Source organism: Dromiciops gliroides, chromosome 1 (assembly GCF_019393635.1).
Source record: "Dromiciops gliroides isolate mDroGli1 chromosome 1, mDroGli1.pri, whole genome shotgun sequence".
NCBI lineage: Eukaryota > Metazoa > Chordata > Mammalia > Microbiotheria > Microbiotheriidae > Dromiciops > Dromiciops gliroides.
In genome coordinates, this window is record NC_057861.1 from 436,915,234 (window position 1) to 436,932,429 (window position 17,196).

The following is a 17,196-nucleotide window of genomic DNA, read 5'->3' on the forward strand; positions in this document are numbered from 1 at the left end:
TTTAAAATTTTAAAAGATCTCCTTCCATACTAACTCCAACACTCAAAAACATTTTAAAAACAGATTGAAAACACACCTTTTTCATTACAGTAGATTTTATTCTAATCTTTCTATGCAATCTTTAGAAAGACAATTGCAGATCATAACTAAAATCAATAACCACCATGGTACATAGAAAGAGAAATGAGATGATTGGATAAGAATTTTTAAATTTTGTTACCAAGAACTATATCAAGAATACTAATGGGTAAAATGAAAAACAAAACAAAACAAAAAAAACCCCAACAACAAAACAAACAAAAAACATACCAACATATTCGATAGTATGGAAGGTGCTCTTTAAACCATATATACATGCTCTTTGAAAATGCAAAAGGGAAACAAGCCCCCATAAATCAAATCCCACAAAGCTCTGTTGAAGTTCACACTTAAGAGTTAGTTACTGGAGATAATACAAAATGTGCATGCTAGTAACAACAAGTTAACTTTCAACAGCAGTGCCATATCCAAAGTCTCCATCTATCTCAAAGTTATAAACCTTGATATAGGTAAATAAAGTAGGCTAGATAAAATTTTTGCAATTTTTCATACTTTCTCCCCATGTATATGTCCAGCTCACATAGTTCAAAACTTTAGTATGTATAAACACACATATATATGTGCAATTTATTTTCTGAACCAGTATAATATAAAACTCATGTAGTTCCAGTATCAAACACCAGCCATACTTTAAGCTACAAAGTATTAATATGTATTAGAGCAAGCAAGGAAAACAGACTTCTAATCGTCTTGTTTGTTCTTTAGAGTTTTATAATACTGCTTCAGGAACATAGCTTTAATAAATAGTATATTTTATACAGATGATTCACAAATATTTATTTTAAAAAGCTGGGCAACTGTTAGTATTGGTATGATTTTTCTGAGTAATTTAATTTAAAAGAATTTTAAAGGAATTTAGTTTTCCCTTCACCACAACAGTTCAGTCATATGGTACCTGTATTCTCTAACAACGTCTTTGGTGTGTTGGGTCTGTTAATGATTTCAACAAGCTGGTGCAACACCATTGGAATATAAGGCTGCATCTCTATACCTAGATAATTAAAAAAAAAAAGGAAAATAAAAAAGGAGGTTTAGAGCTGTATTTACTTCAATGAAATTTTATGTTAATCTGATGTTTATAATAAATTTGATGGTGCTTGTGTTAATCTGATACCAAAGAATGAATGCGCATTTAAAATTCTTCAAAGCTTACTTTAAAAAAAAAAAAGCAAAAAAAAAAGCAACATACCCATTTGAATTGAGATTTCTCCAATTGCCCACGTAGCATTGTTGCAGACTGAAATAAATTCTGGATTTAGGTTGGTTCCCAATATTGGCATGAAATCAGCTAGAAAGAATAACATTTTTTAAGATATTCTGTACACTGACTGAGACATCTTATTCTAAGTATATTGTTTCAAAGGGGAAAAGGGGGGAAAAATTAGGCATGGGTACTACACTAGAATGCCCCCGTCTACTAACCAAGATTGTTAAAAAGAATATGCATGATCATACAAAATATATTCTTTGAGCAAAAAGTGAATTTAGATTTTAGAAATATTGATAATGTATTTCTCTGAATTAAAACAGCTACCTCTATACTATATAGTCTTCTCACAAGAAGCTAAAACTACAAGATAAAACTTTAATTTGTGAATACTTCAAATAAAAACCCCTTGAACTGGTCACAGATTCTCAAAGAGCTTTAAAAGTATAAAAGTATAATTCGGTTTATAAAAATGTACACATTTTAAAATGCACAATGCTTCGAATGGTTTTTTTCTTTCCTTCTCTCACTCTTTCATCTACAAAAGGCATTTAAGGACCCCTTCCTATTACTCCAAAAGCAGTTTCTCCCCTTTGAGCTCTAAACTTTTTTTTGGTCTCATCTTTTAAGAATCCTCAATGCTGGGGCACCTAGGTGGCGCAGTGGATAGAGCACTGGCCCTGGAGTCAGGAGGACTTGAGTTCAAATCTGACCTCAGACATTTGCTAGCTGAGTGAACCTGGGCAAGTCACTTAATCCCAACTGCCTCACCCCCCCACCCCAAATAAATCCTCAATGCTGGATTACATGGGTGATGGGGAAGAGGAAGCAGAAATTGGGATGCATTTCAGTTCTAAAATTGTAGTTATTATAACTTATTTTTGGAAAGGTCAGTAAATTTTAATCCAGTCACTTAAATAGAAAGTAATGCTAGATGTCTTACACTCTTTTCCCCCACCCCACTGGTATATTCTCAAGTAGAAGCATAGCTGCAAAAGTATGACTAATTTATACAAACTTTTTTGTCTTACATAAATACATCCTCAAAATTATGATGAAAGCAAATAATCAAATGATGTTTAAGACATGAATAAGATTTGTCACCACATATTATCCATTAAAGAAAAGCATGCAAACGATGTTATCATTATAGAGCACGTACGGAGGTGGGTAAAGTCATACCTATGCAAGGTTTAACATGCTGAAAGCATGCTTTTGTTAGGTCACCTAACAAAGCAAAGGAACTCTGTCGAACTTCTGGCATTTTATCCTGCAAAAATGAAGGAAAAAAACCATCATTCCAATTCAGAAAACTTTGTTACTTGAAAACATCAAAGTAACTGGTTACATACATTAGGTGAAATAATATTACAAGGAACTGCCCATAGTTGATGGGCTGAACAACACTGGAGCAGGGATTGGTTTCAATTAATCACTTCATTATAAAATATCCTTCAGGGCAATGTATATGCTATGCATGGAATGAAGATCTTACCTGCATGCACTGGTACATCAGTGTTAGAATGTTACTTCGAGCTACTAGTTGTTCAATGTTCCCTCCAAGTCCTTCAGCTAGGCCACTGAGTAAATCAAGAGCCACAATCATGAAATCTTTATCAGGAGCCTCATATTGATCGGGTTGAGCATTGTGCAACTACAATTTTAAAAAATGGTTTTAAAATGAATAATTTAAAATGTTGAAAAAAAGGGCTAAATTTTAAAATGGACTATGCCTACTGCCAATTAACAAACTGTTTAGCAGGCTAAAGAAACATGAAATTATAATAAAAACAATGAAAATACCATGGCTTGTGCAAGAGTCTTCTGGACAAGGTTCACACAACGCTGATACACAGGTTCACAGTATGGAAGGAAGCCAGACTGCAGGGCCGTGGCAACCGAAGACAGGCACTGGAACAAGAGTCAAGTATATAATTAAGATTCCTTTGTTGGTTAGATTCAAGAGAGTCAGATACCTCCGAAAGCACAATTGAACAAGGCAAAATGAAATCTTGTATAGCTAAGTGCTAATGGTTAGCATCTCAATCTGGGATCAATGCAGTAGTTGCTACATCAAGCCTTACTTCCTTTTTCTTATGCATCTTCATGCCATTCCTATTAATTCCAGCTCCAGACTTGGGGTTCAGTTGGGCGAGAGTTCTTCATTTAGCACAACCTAGACTCATTCCCTTGCTCTCCAGGCATCATTGTCAAACCTCTCCACAAACATCCTGCCTGATCGTTTTCTACTTTCTAAAGCTCTGGGAACAGTAATTAAATCAATACTCTAATTCCTAGAAAGTAGTATTCATCAACTGCCCAATGGCTCCAAACTCATCTATCTACTCCTAACCGAATCATCCTACATATCTTTTTCTTTATTAGAATGTAAGCTTCTTGAGGTCAGGAATTGATCTACCTTTTTTATTTGTATCCCCAGCTCTTAGCACTTAACATATGACAAGCCTTTAAAGACCCCACCCCCCCCGCATTCATTCAAATGTAATTGAACAATTTTCAATCATGTATTAGGAATCAATATTTTTGCCATAATTCCCTCTATACTCCACTAACTCCAAAAGCAAAGTTGGTACCCTACATATGAAAAGTCACCAATTTCTAATTTCTGTTTTAACGATGTTCACTCCCTGCAAAAATCAGTGGTCAAGAACAGTGGTTTCAAATGGATTCTTTTCTAAACAGAAGAATCACCTGTCTGACTAAATGGCACATTTAACAGCTTCTTCCCACTATCCACACCTGAATCAAACCCAGCATACATGGATTATGTTAATATGTTAATAAGTATTGAGCTGGGGAAGTGGCAAGAATACTCAGTCTGCTCTGAGGGTTACAATTCACACAATTCTAGTACTCTTGGTATACTCTTCTTCCTCTTTAGTCTTGGCTGCAAATTTCTACAAATTCTATCTTTCATATTTTCTAATTCCACCTCTAGTCCTAACTATAATCTTAGCAATTTTATAATTGCTACTTGCTATTTAAATATCTATAGCAAATTCATCCTCTTAAGGTTATTTGACAAATAATTTCTAATATTAAAAATTTGGAACACTGTTTTCTAGGATTACAGGTTTAAAATTGAAAGGAATCTTAGAGATTCCAGTTATTAAAGCTAGTTTCCCCTTAAAAGACATTGAAACCATTCTTGACACTTCACTGGTGCAGGGGACTCAAAGCTTGGTCTATTGACATTATTTCTTGGTCACTGCAGTACAAAATGTCCAGGAAGAGCTCCAGAGGGCTGATAATTAATAGACCATGATGGGAAACCCAGGCAAGGGGAGCTATGCTTAGCTACATCAACTCAGCATGTCCTTAGCACACATCCTTTTGGGATAGCCTTCTGCTATGCCTGAGGAAGGAGCAACATGTTTTCATTTTGTTCCTAGACTAAACATAAATTACACTAAGTGATGGAGTCAAGATTAACCCAGATTTAATAAAGATGTTTATTACAAAGAAGAATTTGGTGCCATTTTTCTGGTCCTCTTTTCCAATACATTTTAGAACATCTAAATAGCTCCTAACAAGATCTCTTTTGGTATCCTAGAGCCTAAACTATTTTTCAGTTCTTCACACACAAGTATCTAATAACAGTCATCACTGCAGGCACATCCCTCATCCAAACAATTTATCGAATGCCTATTATGAGACTGGCCCTCTGGCAGAGTATTCTTTGTTTATAAGAGATAAGGTGATCATATTTTATGTCAGTATTTCAATGGGTACAGTTTTTAAATTGTTTGAAATCATTTATGTTCTGCTCCAATGCCCATTGCAGTAGGGCAGGAACTTGGATTTCCAAGGGCTTTGCAAGAAAGGCACAACCTCCAGCAAGTCACACTTAGGTAAGAGGGGGAGGTGACAGACTATATACAATTTGTTATTCAAAGACCAGACTAGCTAAATATCTAGGGGCCCATCACTAGGAGGCTGGCAACTCTCAAACATGTGGTCTACAACACTTCTGAGGGCAGCATGGACCAGATTAAAATGCAACTGGGGGTGGGGGGAGCTAGGTGGCGAAGTGGATAAAAGCACCAGCCATTGATTCAGGAGGACCTGAATCTGGCCTCAGACACTTGTCACTTACTAGCTGTGTGACTCTGGTCAAGTCACTTAACTCTCAATGCCCCACAAAACAAAACACAAAAACAAAATTCAACTGGGAAATGTTTAACAAAATAAAAATAACAGTGTCAATATGTGGTTTTTTAAAGTAAAGATGCGGCCCAAAGGAATCTTCATGTATAGTTTAGTGGATGTCTTTCTATTTGAGTTTGACAAAATTGCTCCAAATGATCTTACCTCAAGTAAAGGGAAGAGATCTTTATCTTCATCTTTGAGCATGTTCCATTTCTGGATTAGTGGAGGCATTAGCATCTGTATATATTCCTATGTATATAGAAGAAAAACATGTCAATGATTTTTGCAAGGAGAGTTCCATGTGAAAAAAGTCAACTTTAGTACTCAAAAATCAAGGGGAGACACCTGACCCTACTGTTTTACTTATAAAAACATTCTTTACAAATTTAACACTTATATCTGTAAAACAGTATACATCTCCATTGTTTAAGAGTAAAAGAATCCCAGTTTTTGACAAACTACCGATGTGTTGTGACAATATGAACCTGCCTTAGATTCCTTAAGGGAACTAACAATATGCTTCCCAACTCTACTGTTGAAGAGGCAGCATGGTGTAATGGAAAGGGCCCTTGGACTGAAGTCAAGAGAGGTGGAGGTACAAGTCTTGGCTGACAAGCCGTCTTGGGAACAAATCCATTTAATCTCTCTAATCCTTAGGCTCTTTTCTTCTGGAAAATGGGATACTACCTACTCAAAATGCTCACCTTAAAAGGGGGATGTGAGAGAAACATTTTGTGAAACAGAATTTACTAAACTGTGATTTTAAAAGATTACAGAAAATAGGTTCTCAAGATTATCTTCCAATCCATTAGGATCATAGAATTCAGAGCTGAAATATAAACCTTGGAGGGAACTAAATCTACCTCACGTTAATGAGGGAACTAAAATGCAAGGTGAGTTTTTCAAGGTAACAGTGACAAATCCAGGTCCTATAATTCCAAATCTAAATTAAATTGACATTACACCTTATCTTAATTCTCAATTATGTACCACAACCTAACTTAATTTTTTTCTTACCTGACACAGTGGGTGCTAGGGGACTCAACTTATAACCTGGTATGGTTACTACTGCATAGTGCTTTAAAATTAACATGTAATCTGAAACTAATATTCTAAAGCCCTGGTAAATAATCTAAAAATGAAGTTAAAACATAAAGGCTTAAAGTATTACATAAATGTGAGCTATTAAAGATATCTCTTACTTAATTATAGACAGTATTAAAAAAAAAAAGGACCAGGCAAAATAGTACAGGTTCAGAGGCCCCGACTTTCAATGAAAAGTGGGTGCTTTAGATACTCTTAGTAATAAAATATCTCACTACAATTTGCATTTGATCCATTTTTAGTAAGACTAAGCTTCGGGGGCAGCTCGATGGCGCAGTGGATAGAGCACCGGCCCTGGAGTCAGGAGTACCCGAGTTCAAATCCGGCCTCAGACACTTGACACTTACTAGCTGTGTGACCCTGGGCAAGTCACTTAACCCCAATTGCCTCACTAAAAAAAAAAAAAAAAAGACTAAACTTCATCTCTCAAACGTGGGAACATGTAGAGAGAAAGTTGGAAAATCAGAGGAAATTTAACAATCCTTGTGTCTAGTCTTATCTAGATTCCCCAGTATTGTATTCCTGGGGTCTGCTTACTCTATGTGGTACATTTGCAAAGGATATCAGTTCCTTTCCTCCTTCTGAGTATAAAAGTATATGGACTAAAATTCAAGAGCCTCTCACTCAAGTCAGTCTACATTCTACCAGAGCTGACCAGCTGTGGTTGGGTTTCAAATGTGCTCTTGTATATGCTGGATCAGGACAAGAGGACCCTGGGTGGCCATGTCATAGGCTGGCACTTGTATTTTGTTTTAGCACTTTAGATAAAGATTGAGGACATCACAATATTCTGTGAGTGTACACCAAAAGATCTGTTCTGTGCCTTCTCTCACTAAAATTTCTTTTCCTTGACTCCCACTGTTTTATCATGCTTATTTATGCAGATGGCTCCCACATCTATACATCTAGCTCTAGTCTCTATTTCTGAACAACCTTTGTACACCATCCATTTAATTAGATAATTTAAAGTGAATGTCCCCAAAAAAAACCTGTTTAAAAAAACCCACAAAACTCTTAACACACCCCATTCACCCCTCTTCCAGACCTTATTTCAATCAAAAATTACCACCATCTTTCTAGTAAACCATGTTTACTAGAGTCCTCCTCAACTCCTGGTTCTCCCTTAGTGCTATATGCTTATGTGCTATATGCTCCAGCCTCTCCCATATCCAATCCCTTCTCTCTATTTACATGGCTAATACTCTAAACTTAAGCCATCATCACATCTTGCAATCCTCCTGGTCACCCTTGCCTCAAAAGTCTCATCCTCTCCAATCAGTCCTTCATACAGCTTGAGTTCAAATCCAGCCTCAGACATTTAGTAGCTGTGTAAACTTGGGCAAGTCAAGTAAGCTCTGTGTACCTCAGTTTCCTCAACCATAAAATGGGTATAATAGCATATACCTCACATGGTTGTAAGGACAAAATGAGACTCAATTTGTAAAAGTGCTTAATATAGTACTGGGCATAGAGAAGGTGCACCCTCCTATCCTCACTCCGGCTCCCCTCCCAACTCTTGAGTCTAGCACTCTATGTACTTGGTCATGTTGCTTCCAAATGCCAAGACTAAACCTTCTGCTACAATTAGCCCAATCATTATATCATTCTCCTTAATAAAGAATATTATGGTCATCTTGGCTGGCATAACTCCTTTATCCCATTCAAAGGCTCTATTAATTTTCAAATTGTCCAATTCTAGCTTATTTTCTCCATGAAGCCTTTCCTGACAGTAGCCTCGAATATTTATTCTTTTAGCTAATGTCTTTTAAAATTGCATTATAAAGTTTAGTCTTGTTGTCTGTTTCACTTACGTCTTTTTCTTTAATTATAATACACATCTGATCCCTTTCCCAATAAGCAGCAATGTTGATTAACAAGCACTAAAGTAACTAGCTTCATTTAAAATCTGTATGGACTAACTTCAATGGGAACTGAATTTCAACGGTGCATCTGTAAATGTCACAATGAATTCCAGTGAGCTCAGTGATGGTTTTTTATCTTCTTTCTGTTTGATTTTTTTGGTTTGTTTTGTTTTTGGTGGGGCAATTGGGGTTAAGTGACTTGCCCAGGGTCACACAGCTAGCGAATGTTAAGTGTCTGAGGTCGGATTTGAACTCAGGTACTCCTGAATCCAGGGCCGGTGCTCTATCCACTGCTCCATCTAGCTGCCCCTTCTGTATGATTTTTATAGTAGAAAACTTGCATATTAAATTAAAGGGTTAATTATTCAAAGTGGTTAATATTAACCTCCTTTCTAATGTATCTATAGTCTATATTATAAATACAATTAAAAACACTCATCACTTCATAGTGCACTATATAATCCAACTGAGCTGTATTTCCTTCTCTAAAAATTGTTTAAGCAATATACTTACCGGTTTATTTAAATGATGTCCTACAGAATCTGCTAATGTTCCTATGGCATCATAAAGAATAAGCAGATTCTTATGCTGGTATTTACTAAATGCGAAGACCAGGGTGTCAAGTATATAAGCAAGGTAGGGAACAAGTTCTGTACAAGCCTCCTCTTCCAGGGTAGCAAAGGCACTAAGAATATTTTTAAAAATAAAAAATAAAATGAGAGAGAATTGGTTATTATATGTGAAAAATTTTATAACAGGAAAAGGTACACTGTGACATATTATGCATCATTATTTTCTGCATAGCCCACTAACACCCCAAAAGACTTTTCTTCTTTATCTAAAAGATACAGACCTTAGGATTACAAAACACAATGAAATAAAGTTGTCACAATCTAGCCCTTTGCAAACAAAACAAGTGACCTATTGCTTGGGAGTAGCTGAACTGATTTATTAGCATGATGGAATATCATTGTGCCTTAAGAAACAACAAATATGAAAATTTCAGGAAATCATAGGAAGGTTATATGAACTGATACAGAGTGAAATAAACAGAACAAAGAACAACTTACACATGACCTACATTAATGTAAAAAAAAACAATGAAAGACATTCGATGAAACAAAGTCATAGTTTTAGAGGATTTTGAGCCAAACAAACCTGGGTAAAAGGTGGCAGACTCAAAAGTGTGGAATGAGAAATGTATTTGTCAGATATAGGCAACCTACTGATTTGATCAAGTCAAGTCTAATTGGTCAAGTCTTCATCTAAGTTCTATAACTAAACAATGCCTCATAATTAACTGTGTGGCTTCTTATTTAGGAGATCTAGGGAAAAACATGAAATCAATTTATCACAGACTTGAGAGATAGAAGTAACTTTAAAGATTATATAGGCCAACTCCCTCATTTTACAAATGAGGCCCAGTGAGATGACTTGCAAAAGGTCACACAACAAAGAGCTCAGTGATAACTTTCTAAGTATCAATTGTCAGAGGCCGTATTTGAACTCAGGTCCTACAGAATCCAGGGCGAGTGCTTGATCCACTGCGCCACCTAGCTGCCCCCTATGGAAAACTTTTAAAAATTATTTTTCTTTATACTTTAATGTTTTGCTTATACCAGCACTAAACATTTTAGTCACTGGAAAGGATTTAAATGAGGCAAGAATTAAATGTTTTCTTGCTAATAATAGGTTATGAAAGGATATTTGGTTGTAGAAATTACAACCAGAAATAAGGACTCTGAAACACATAAGTGCATTCCAGAAAACTAGGACATTTTGTCAAAGGATATATGCTCAAGATAGGGACATCCCTAAATCTCAGCCTGTAAAATAATTCTAAAAATGGAAGGTTCAAACACCTATTTATATAAGACTACTAGTTGAACTGAAGGTACTATATAATCACTGAACAGATAGGTGTGGGATCTCCTTTGGTGAAAGGATAATCCACCTGGGGGAATGGAAAAATGGAATGCAAGTTCCTATAAATATTAGGAGCTAGATGTAAAACAATGTCATCTAGAAACTAGTCTAAATACAATCAAGGTTAGTGGTATTCAAAAAAGTCCTAACTTTTTACCTTCATCACTACTGTCATCTTTGGAAAGTTCTAGATGGGGACTCATTCCCTCTTTAGTTTTCCCACTTTTGTCACTAGGTAGTTGTGTGAACATGTGCTATGCAGTGGGGAAAGAGAAACAACAAGAAATGTGAGTCTAAATTTGGGGCTATTATTTTTGTGGCAAGCCCAAAATTTGAAAACTACTAGATGGCCTACTATAAGCACTAGGCAAAAATTTGGAAGTGTGGAATGATTGTTGTTGTTGTTTTTAAGTAGGGCAATGAGGGTTAAGTGACTTGCCCAGGGTCACACAGCTAGTTAAGTGTCTGAGGCTGGATTTGAACTCAGGTTCTCCTGAATCCAAGACCAGTGCTTTATCCACTGCACCACTTAGCTGCCCCATGGAATATGATTAATGTTAAAAAAAAAAAGAAAGAAAAAAATAACATACTTTATCAAATTGTGAGCCAATTTTTTTCAAGCAAATTAAATTTTTCCAAAAACCTAAACAGTAAAAACAAGTAATGCAAATTTCTTGTAAACATACCCATTCATCAGATAGTTTGCTAAAGCTTTATCATCAAGGAAAACATGTAAATGGGGTAGCAAGAAAATAGGTTTTAAAGGTAACATTCAAAAGGTCACTTTTATAAATTGAAATTTGCTAACCTGATTGAAATGACTAGGTTATCTCTCACAGTTTTTATGACCTGGAAAGAACCTTAAGAGATGTTGAAAAGTTCACACAATGACTAAAAGTACCAAAATAAAAAGGTAAGGTATTTGTGATTTAAGATAATAGCCTACCTGCAGGCAGCTTCTTGTACTCTCTTGTTGCTATCTAGAATACGTTTAAGTAATTCTGTCATCAATGGCTTCAAGTACGTATCTGGGGGCTGGCTAACTACCCAGTGTGCATAGCGGCTAAGAGTCCAGCATGTAATGGAACGTACAAGAGCCTTTTTATCAGAGAGGCACTGAATAAGGTGAGGGATGAGTTCAGGCAGATATGGTATCATACCCTGCATACAACCTGGAAAAGAAACAAACAATTAAAAAAAATTTTAAAAGGAAGAGGAAATTACAAACTTTTAAAATAAATCTGACACAGGCTACTTCCCATTTTGAAAGGATTAGTTGAATAGCAGAGATGCAAATTAACATTAGAACAAAATAATCTGTAGAATAGAAGACACCCAAGTTTAGTCCCACATCTCCCTTTTCAAATAGTATTCAAAACAACAAAAACTTCAAAAATCCCTTGGGCCTTGACAAATGAAACCCATTACTTTTACATAAAATTAGGTGAAAAAGAGCAACAAGACAGGAATTCCTTAAACATAAATTCTAAAAACAACAGGAAAAAAAGTACTAATTCAAATGTTGCATATGCTACCTGCCTAAATATGAGTTTATTGTAATTTACTTCCAGTCACTGAATGCAAACTATATACACAGATCAACTCTAGGTATTCAATTACCTAACAAGATTAATCAAAAAAAAATTTAAACAAAATTTGTTTTGACACTTCCAATCAAGTCAACAAGTATTAAGTATCTACTATGTGCCAGGCACTGTGCTAAGCACTGAGGATACAAAGAAAGGCAAAAAATAGTCCCTGGTTCAAGGAAATCACAATTCCACAGGGAAGAAACATGAATCACAATATGTCAACAAGCTATATAGAAGATTAGTTGGAGATTATTTATAGAAGGAAGACACACAAAGGTTTCTTCTACAAGGTGGGATTGTACCTGTGACTTGAATGAAGTCAGGGAAATTATGAGGAAGGAGACAATTTAAAGCATGGTGAACAGCCAGTAAAATGCCTGGAGTTGGAAAATGGATGTCTTGTTTAGGAAGAGGTAATTTTCACTGATTTGGAAAGTACATGATGGAGTAAGAAGAATAGAAAGGTAGGAAGGGGGCAGGTAATAAAGATCTTTAAAACCAAATGGGGGGGGGGGGAGGCTAGGTGGCGCAGTGGACTGGAGTCAGGAGTACCTGAGTTCAAATCCGGCCTCAGACGCTTAACACTTACTAGCTGTATGACCCTGGGCAAATCACTTAACCCCAATTGCCTAAGGCCCCAAAAAAACAAAAACCAAAAGGAAGGTTTTATACTGGATCCTGGTTAATAGAAAGCCATAGCAGTTTATTGAATGGGGTGGGGGAAGGAATGTTATGGCCAGAACTTCAATTCAGGAAGATAAATTTAACAACTGAGTAAGGGACAGAAAGAAGTGGGGAGAGAATTGAGACAGAGAAACCAACCAACAGGCCAAGCACGAGTTAAAGGCTTCAACTCTGGATGGCGGAAATTTCAAGGAGAAGAGGGGACATATCTGAGCTGTTATAAAGAATCACGAAGATCTGGCCACAGTTTGAATATGGAAGGTGAGGAAGGATTCAAAGTGAGGAGGATGATACTTACATTAAAAGCCTGAGTAACTGGAAGGATGGTGGCATCCTCAACATTAATAGAAAGGGAAGATTTGGGGGAAAGATGAGTTCACTTTTGGACATGTTGAGTTTTAGGCAGCTAGAGATGGGAGATGGAGGTTGAGGATATTTACATAGATTTGACAGATGTAATTGAATTCATAGGAGCTGATGAGATCACTAAGCAAAACAGTATACAGGATGAAGAGGGCAAATGAAAGATGTGTGGCAGATACTGTTACTTCCTATTAACCACCTCATCTCTCATTTTGGTTTACTACAAAATAGTTAAAGAAACTGCCTAATAGCACGTTCATGACTAATAGTACTAATACATTATTTTCCCTTTTTGTAGTTTACTTTTTCAAACAAGTTCATATTGGGAACACCATATTATGCTCTGGTGATACTTAAAAAAACTCAATTGTTATAGCAACTCTCTTTTTGGTAGCAAAGAACTGGAAATCAAGGGAATGCCCATCAATTGGGGGAATGGCTGAACAAGTTATAGTACATGAATGTAATGGAATACTATTGGGCTAATAATGATAAGCAGGTAGATTCCAGAAAAACCAGGAAAGACTTATGTAGACTGATGCTGAGTGAAGTGAGCAGAACTAGAACACTGTGTGACAATTGACTGTGACAGACTTGGCTCTTCTCAACAATTTAATGATCTAAAATAATTCCAAGGCACTCTTGATGGAGGATGCTCTCCACATCCAGAAAAAAGAACTGAGGAATCTGAATTCAGATTGAACCATACTGTTTCCGCTTTTTTGTTTTTCTTTTTTGAGGTTTTCCTTTTTGTTCTGATTTTTCTTCCACAAAATGACTAATGCAGAAATATGTTTGATATGATTGTACATGTATAACCTATATCAGATTGCATTCTGTCTTGGACAGGGAGGGGAGAAAAATTTGGAACTCAAAATGTTTTAAAAACAAAAAATTTATGAGACTTTTGTAAACAAGAACATCAAAGTACAAAATGATAAACCATAAATGCTCAATAAATCAAACTATATTTCCTTAATAGAGTAAATTTTAATTCAAATGTGATAAACCTTAACTTGCCAAGAGGAAGGAGAAGACATTCTACATAAAGCTAAGAGTTTACTCTTTATTATTTATGTTAGTTATTTAACCTAGAGCTACACTGTATGAAATAAATGGAACCAGGAAGTTCTCTGCTAAATGTCTCCCAGAAGGGTGAGACTTCATTCTCTGCTGCAAATAAATGAAAATAATTTCCATAAATGGTTTCAACTTCTTAGATACTGTGTGTATATAAATAAAAACACATACATACACACACAAAAAACGTTCATTAAAGGATGAGTGATGACAATCATTTATTTGAAAATGTTATTACTAACCAAACAATAAAAAGGCATATATTAAAATAATTTTTCTTGTAAAGCTATTGGACACGCGCTCCTTTATTAACATCTTCAATGACCATGGCCAAGGGCAATCATGTGGAAGGACTCAGTCTGACTGGGGTAGAGTTGAAGCTTATTGCTATGCAATGGAATAAAGTCAAATGGTTCAGAATAGAGCTCCATTATAAAAACTATACATATATATACACACACACACATATAAAAATAAATTATAATACAACAGATATAATTCAGTGATACTATATATTAGTCCCAATGGAGAGACAAATGGCAGAAAATGGTGGGCTATAATGCATTACCAATGAGAAATTATATAGCAAAAGTAACAGAAAAGCTCTAATAGTATTCACTTAACATGAAGAGAATATGAGGACCACCTCATGTAGGACAGCTATATTGTGTTAAATTTATGGAAAGACCATGGGATCAGATTTAGAATTGAAAGGGACCTTAGAATTGAGTGCAAACCCTTCATTTTATAGATGAGGAAAACAGAGGTTTAAGTGACTGTTCTGGGTAACACGGACTCAGGGTGGGATTTGAGTCCAGGTCTTTCCAACCCGGAGCTCAGCACTCTATTCACTACCCCATGGATGAGAACTGAAGATACTTGGGCATGGAAAGGTTTTGATATACAACACCAGAGAGAATGGTCACACAGATAGCAGCATTGAACTACTGACATCTTGTTTGTCAACTCTGGGGCAATAAATTGATTCCATTATGTTATTTTTAAAAAACAATTATAATAAAGGGCAGCTAGGTGGCACAGTGGATAAAGCACCAGCCCTGGATTCAGGAGAACCTGAGTTCAAATCCAGCCTCAGACACAGACACATATATAGCTGTGTGACCCTGGACAAATCACTTAAAACCTCAATACCCTGCAAAATAAATAAATGAATGAATAAACAGATAAATAATGAATGAATAATAATGCAGTGTGTTATAATTCTCTCTAAAGAAAGATGTGGGCCTAGGTATTATGGATACATAATGTCAGATGTAATGGCTATGTTCACTGGTTTTGCTCAAGGTTGTTTTTCTCTCTTTTTCTGGTCACAAATAAAAGTTGAACCAAGAAGAAATGTATTAGTAAATAACTGTGGTGTTAAAAAGAAGTCATTGTTACTTGAAAGAAACAAAAAAAATTCTGTTGTTGTTCTTTGGCATAATGGTAATAATATTCTTGGTATAATTCCTTAAAGAAAACATTTATGAACTAAGTTTGTTAAGGATTTATTTAAAAGTAAAATCTAGACTCTTACTTACCTTCAGCAATTGCTCCTAAGACTAAGATGCCTGATTCTTTAACCACCCATTCAGGATGAAAAAGTAATTCTTTCAAGAGGGGCAAAATATGTGGCAAAAGTTCATCACGAAACACATTTGCCAGGACATCTAGAGCAGCAGCTGAACACTTTCCTAAAGGAAGGATTTAAATTCAGTTATTCAATTATACCACACAAATTTTCCCGACTAAAATTAGTGTCTTAAAAAGGGGGGTGGGGAGCTCAGTGCACACATTATTGCATACATGGCACTGCTCTGGCTGAATCATTAAATAATAAAAAAACTCCATGGGACAGGGTCTACCAATTATGAAAAAGGTTCTAAAATCTATTCCTAGTGGGTGAATTCAGCACAGCATATAACACAGAGGTCAATACACAAAACATACTACAGCAAAATTTGCTAAACGTACAATATCACAAAAAAATAAAAGTACAATAATCTACTGTTGATTTTTTTTTTTGAGAGGCATGGGATCTAATTTGTTTGACCACTAACCATGACTGTAAATAAATCAAACTCCATGCTTCAATTTCCTGTTTTGTCAAATGGGAATACCTTCTCTGATTTATAAAGCCTTAAAAAAAAAAAAGGTTGAATGATAAATCTACCTACTTCCCAGAGTTCTCATTCAGATCTAATAGAATTATGAAATAGTACTTTTGGATTGTACATTTCAAAAAAAGTCAACATGACTACATCCCTAAGGAGAATGCAAATCAGATCTAGAGGTAAACAAAACTTATATTCATACTGACAGAAGTAATTTTATTCAATATTCTCCAATACCTTAAGTTCTCAAGCATTGCCATTTTAGCTGTTCTGGGAACTAAACACATTCTTTAACTTCCCTGATCATCAGTTTTCTTCTTTGTAAAATTTAGACATGTGAAATACTTCACAGGATTGTGAAGAAAGTGCTTTGCAAGTGTATTAATCAAGCAGCTACTACATGAAATAGCCATGACTTATTTTCTGCCTTACTTAGATTCCAGTCAGATATTGTATCATCATCATCAAGTTCATCATCATCATCTTCCTCTTCCTCAATTCCATCTTCATCATGCTGCTGAGCCACCGTCCGTGATCGATGAAAGCGAGGCCTGATATCTTGTTCGCTATCAGGAATAGCTTCATCTTCTTCAACATCACCCTATTTTTTCAAACAAAACAAAGGTATTTCTTCAAGAACAATCTTTATTAACTAAGATGCACATCAGGACAGGTGAAACCTGCACTATTTTATTTGTTTCTTCATTTACTTACATATTATTCATCTATTTTTAGAAAGGATGAGATTGCTTTTTATCCACTTTGCAGTGAGGCAGTCCTCATTCTGGGGACTGGAGGGGGGACCTCGGTGGCACATTTTCCACTTCACCAACACATTCATTTAATGCTAACTTGAAAACATTTGCATTATCCTTTTGCTACCCACTTACTCGGTGGATTCACAAAATTCAAATAGCTCAATGTGCTTATTATTAGTAAGCATTTTATTTTAACTGATAAACAACCAAAATAAAAAAACATAAATGCAACCCAAA

At 35.7% G+C, this 17,196-nt stretch overlaps 1 protein-coding gene across 3 annotated transcripts in view; it reads right to left on the reverse strand.

The window, feature by feature from the left end:
- Positions 1–17,196, reverse strand: part of TNPO1 (transportin 1) — a 124,017-nt gene that overhangs the window by 16,780 nt on the left and 90,041 nt on the right. For all 3 annotated transcript variants that reach the window (XR_006354905.1, XR_006354904.1, XM_043986265.1), the window contains exons 12-21: positions 16,634–16,802; positions 15,629–15,781; positions 11,315–11,540; positions 8,956–9,127; positions 5,639–5,725; positions 3,110–3,217; positions 2,802–2,960; positions 2,489–2,576; positions 1,289–1,387; positions 995–1,090 (exon numbers count right to left, since the gene is read on the reverse strand). Coding sequence is in view for 1 of the 3 variants with exons in the window: in XM_043986265.1 (XP_043842200.1) it covers positions 995–1,090; positions 1,289–1,387; positions 2,489–2,576; positions 2,802–2,960; positions 3,110–3,217; positions 5,639–5,725; positions 8,956–9,127; positions 11,315–11,540; positions 15,629–15,781; positions 16,634–16,802 (1,357 nt within the window). In the remaining 2 variants the exon portion in view is untranslated. The remainder of the gene's footprint in view (positions 1–994; positions 1,091–1,288; positions 1,388–2,488; positions 2,577–2,801; positions 2,961–3,109; positions 3,218–5,638; positions 5,726–8,955; positions 9,128–11,314; positions 11,541–15,628; positions 15,782–16,633; positions 16,803–17,196) is intronic.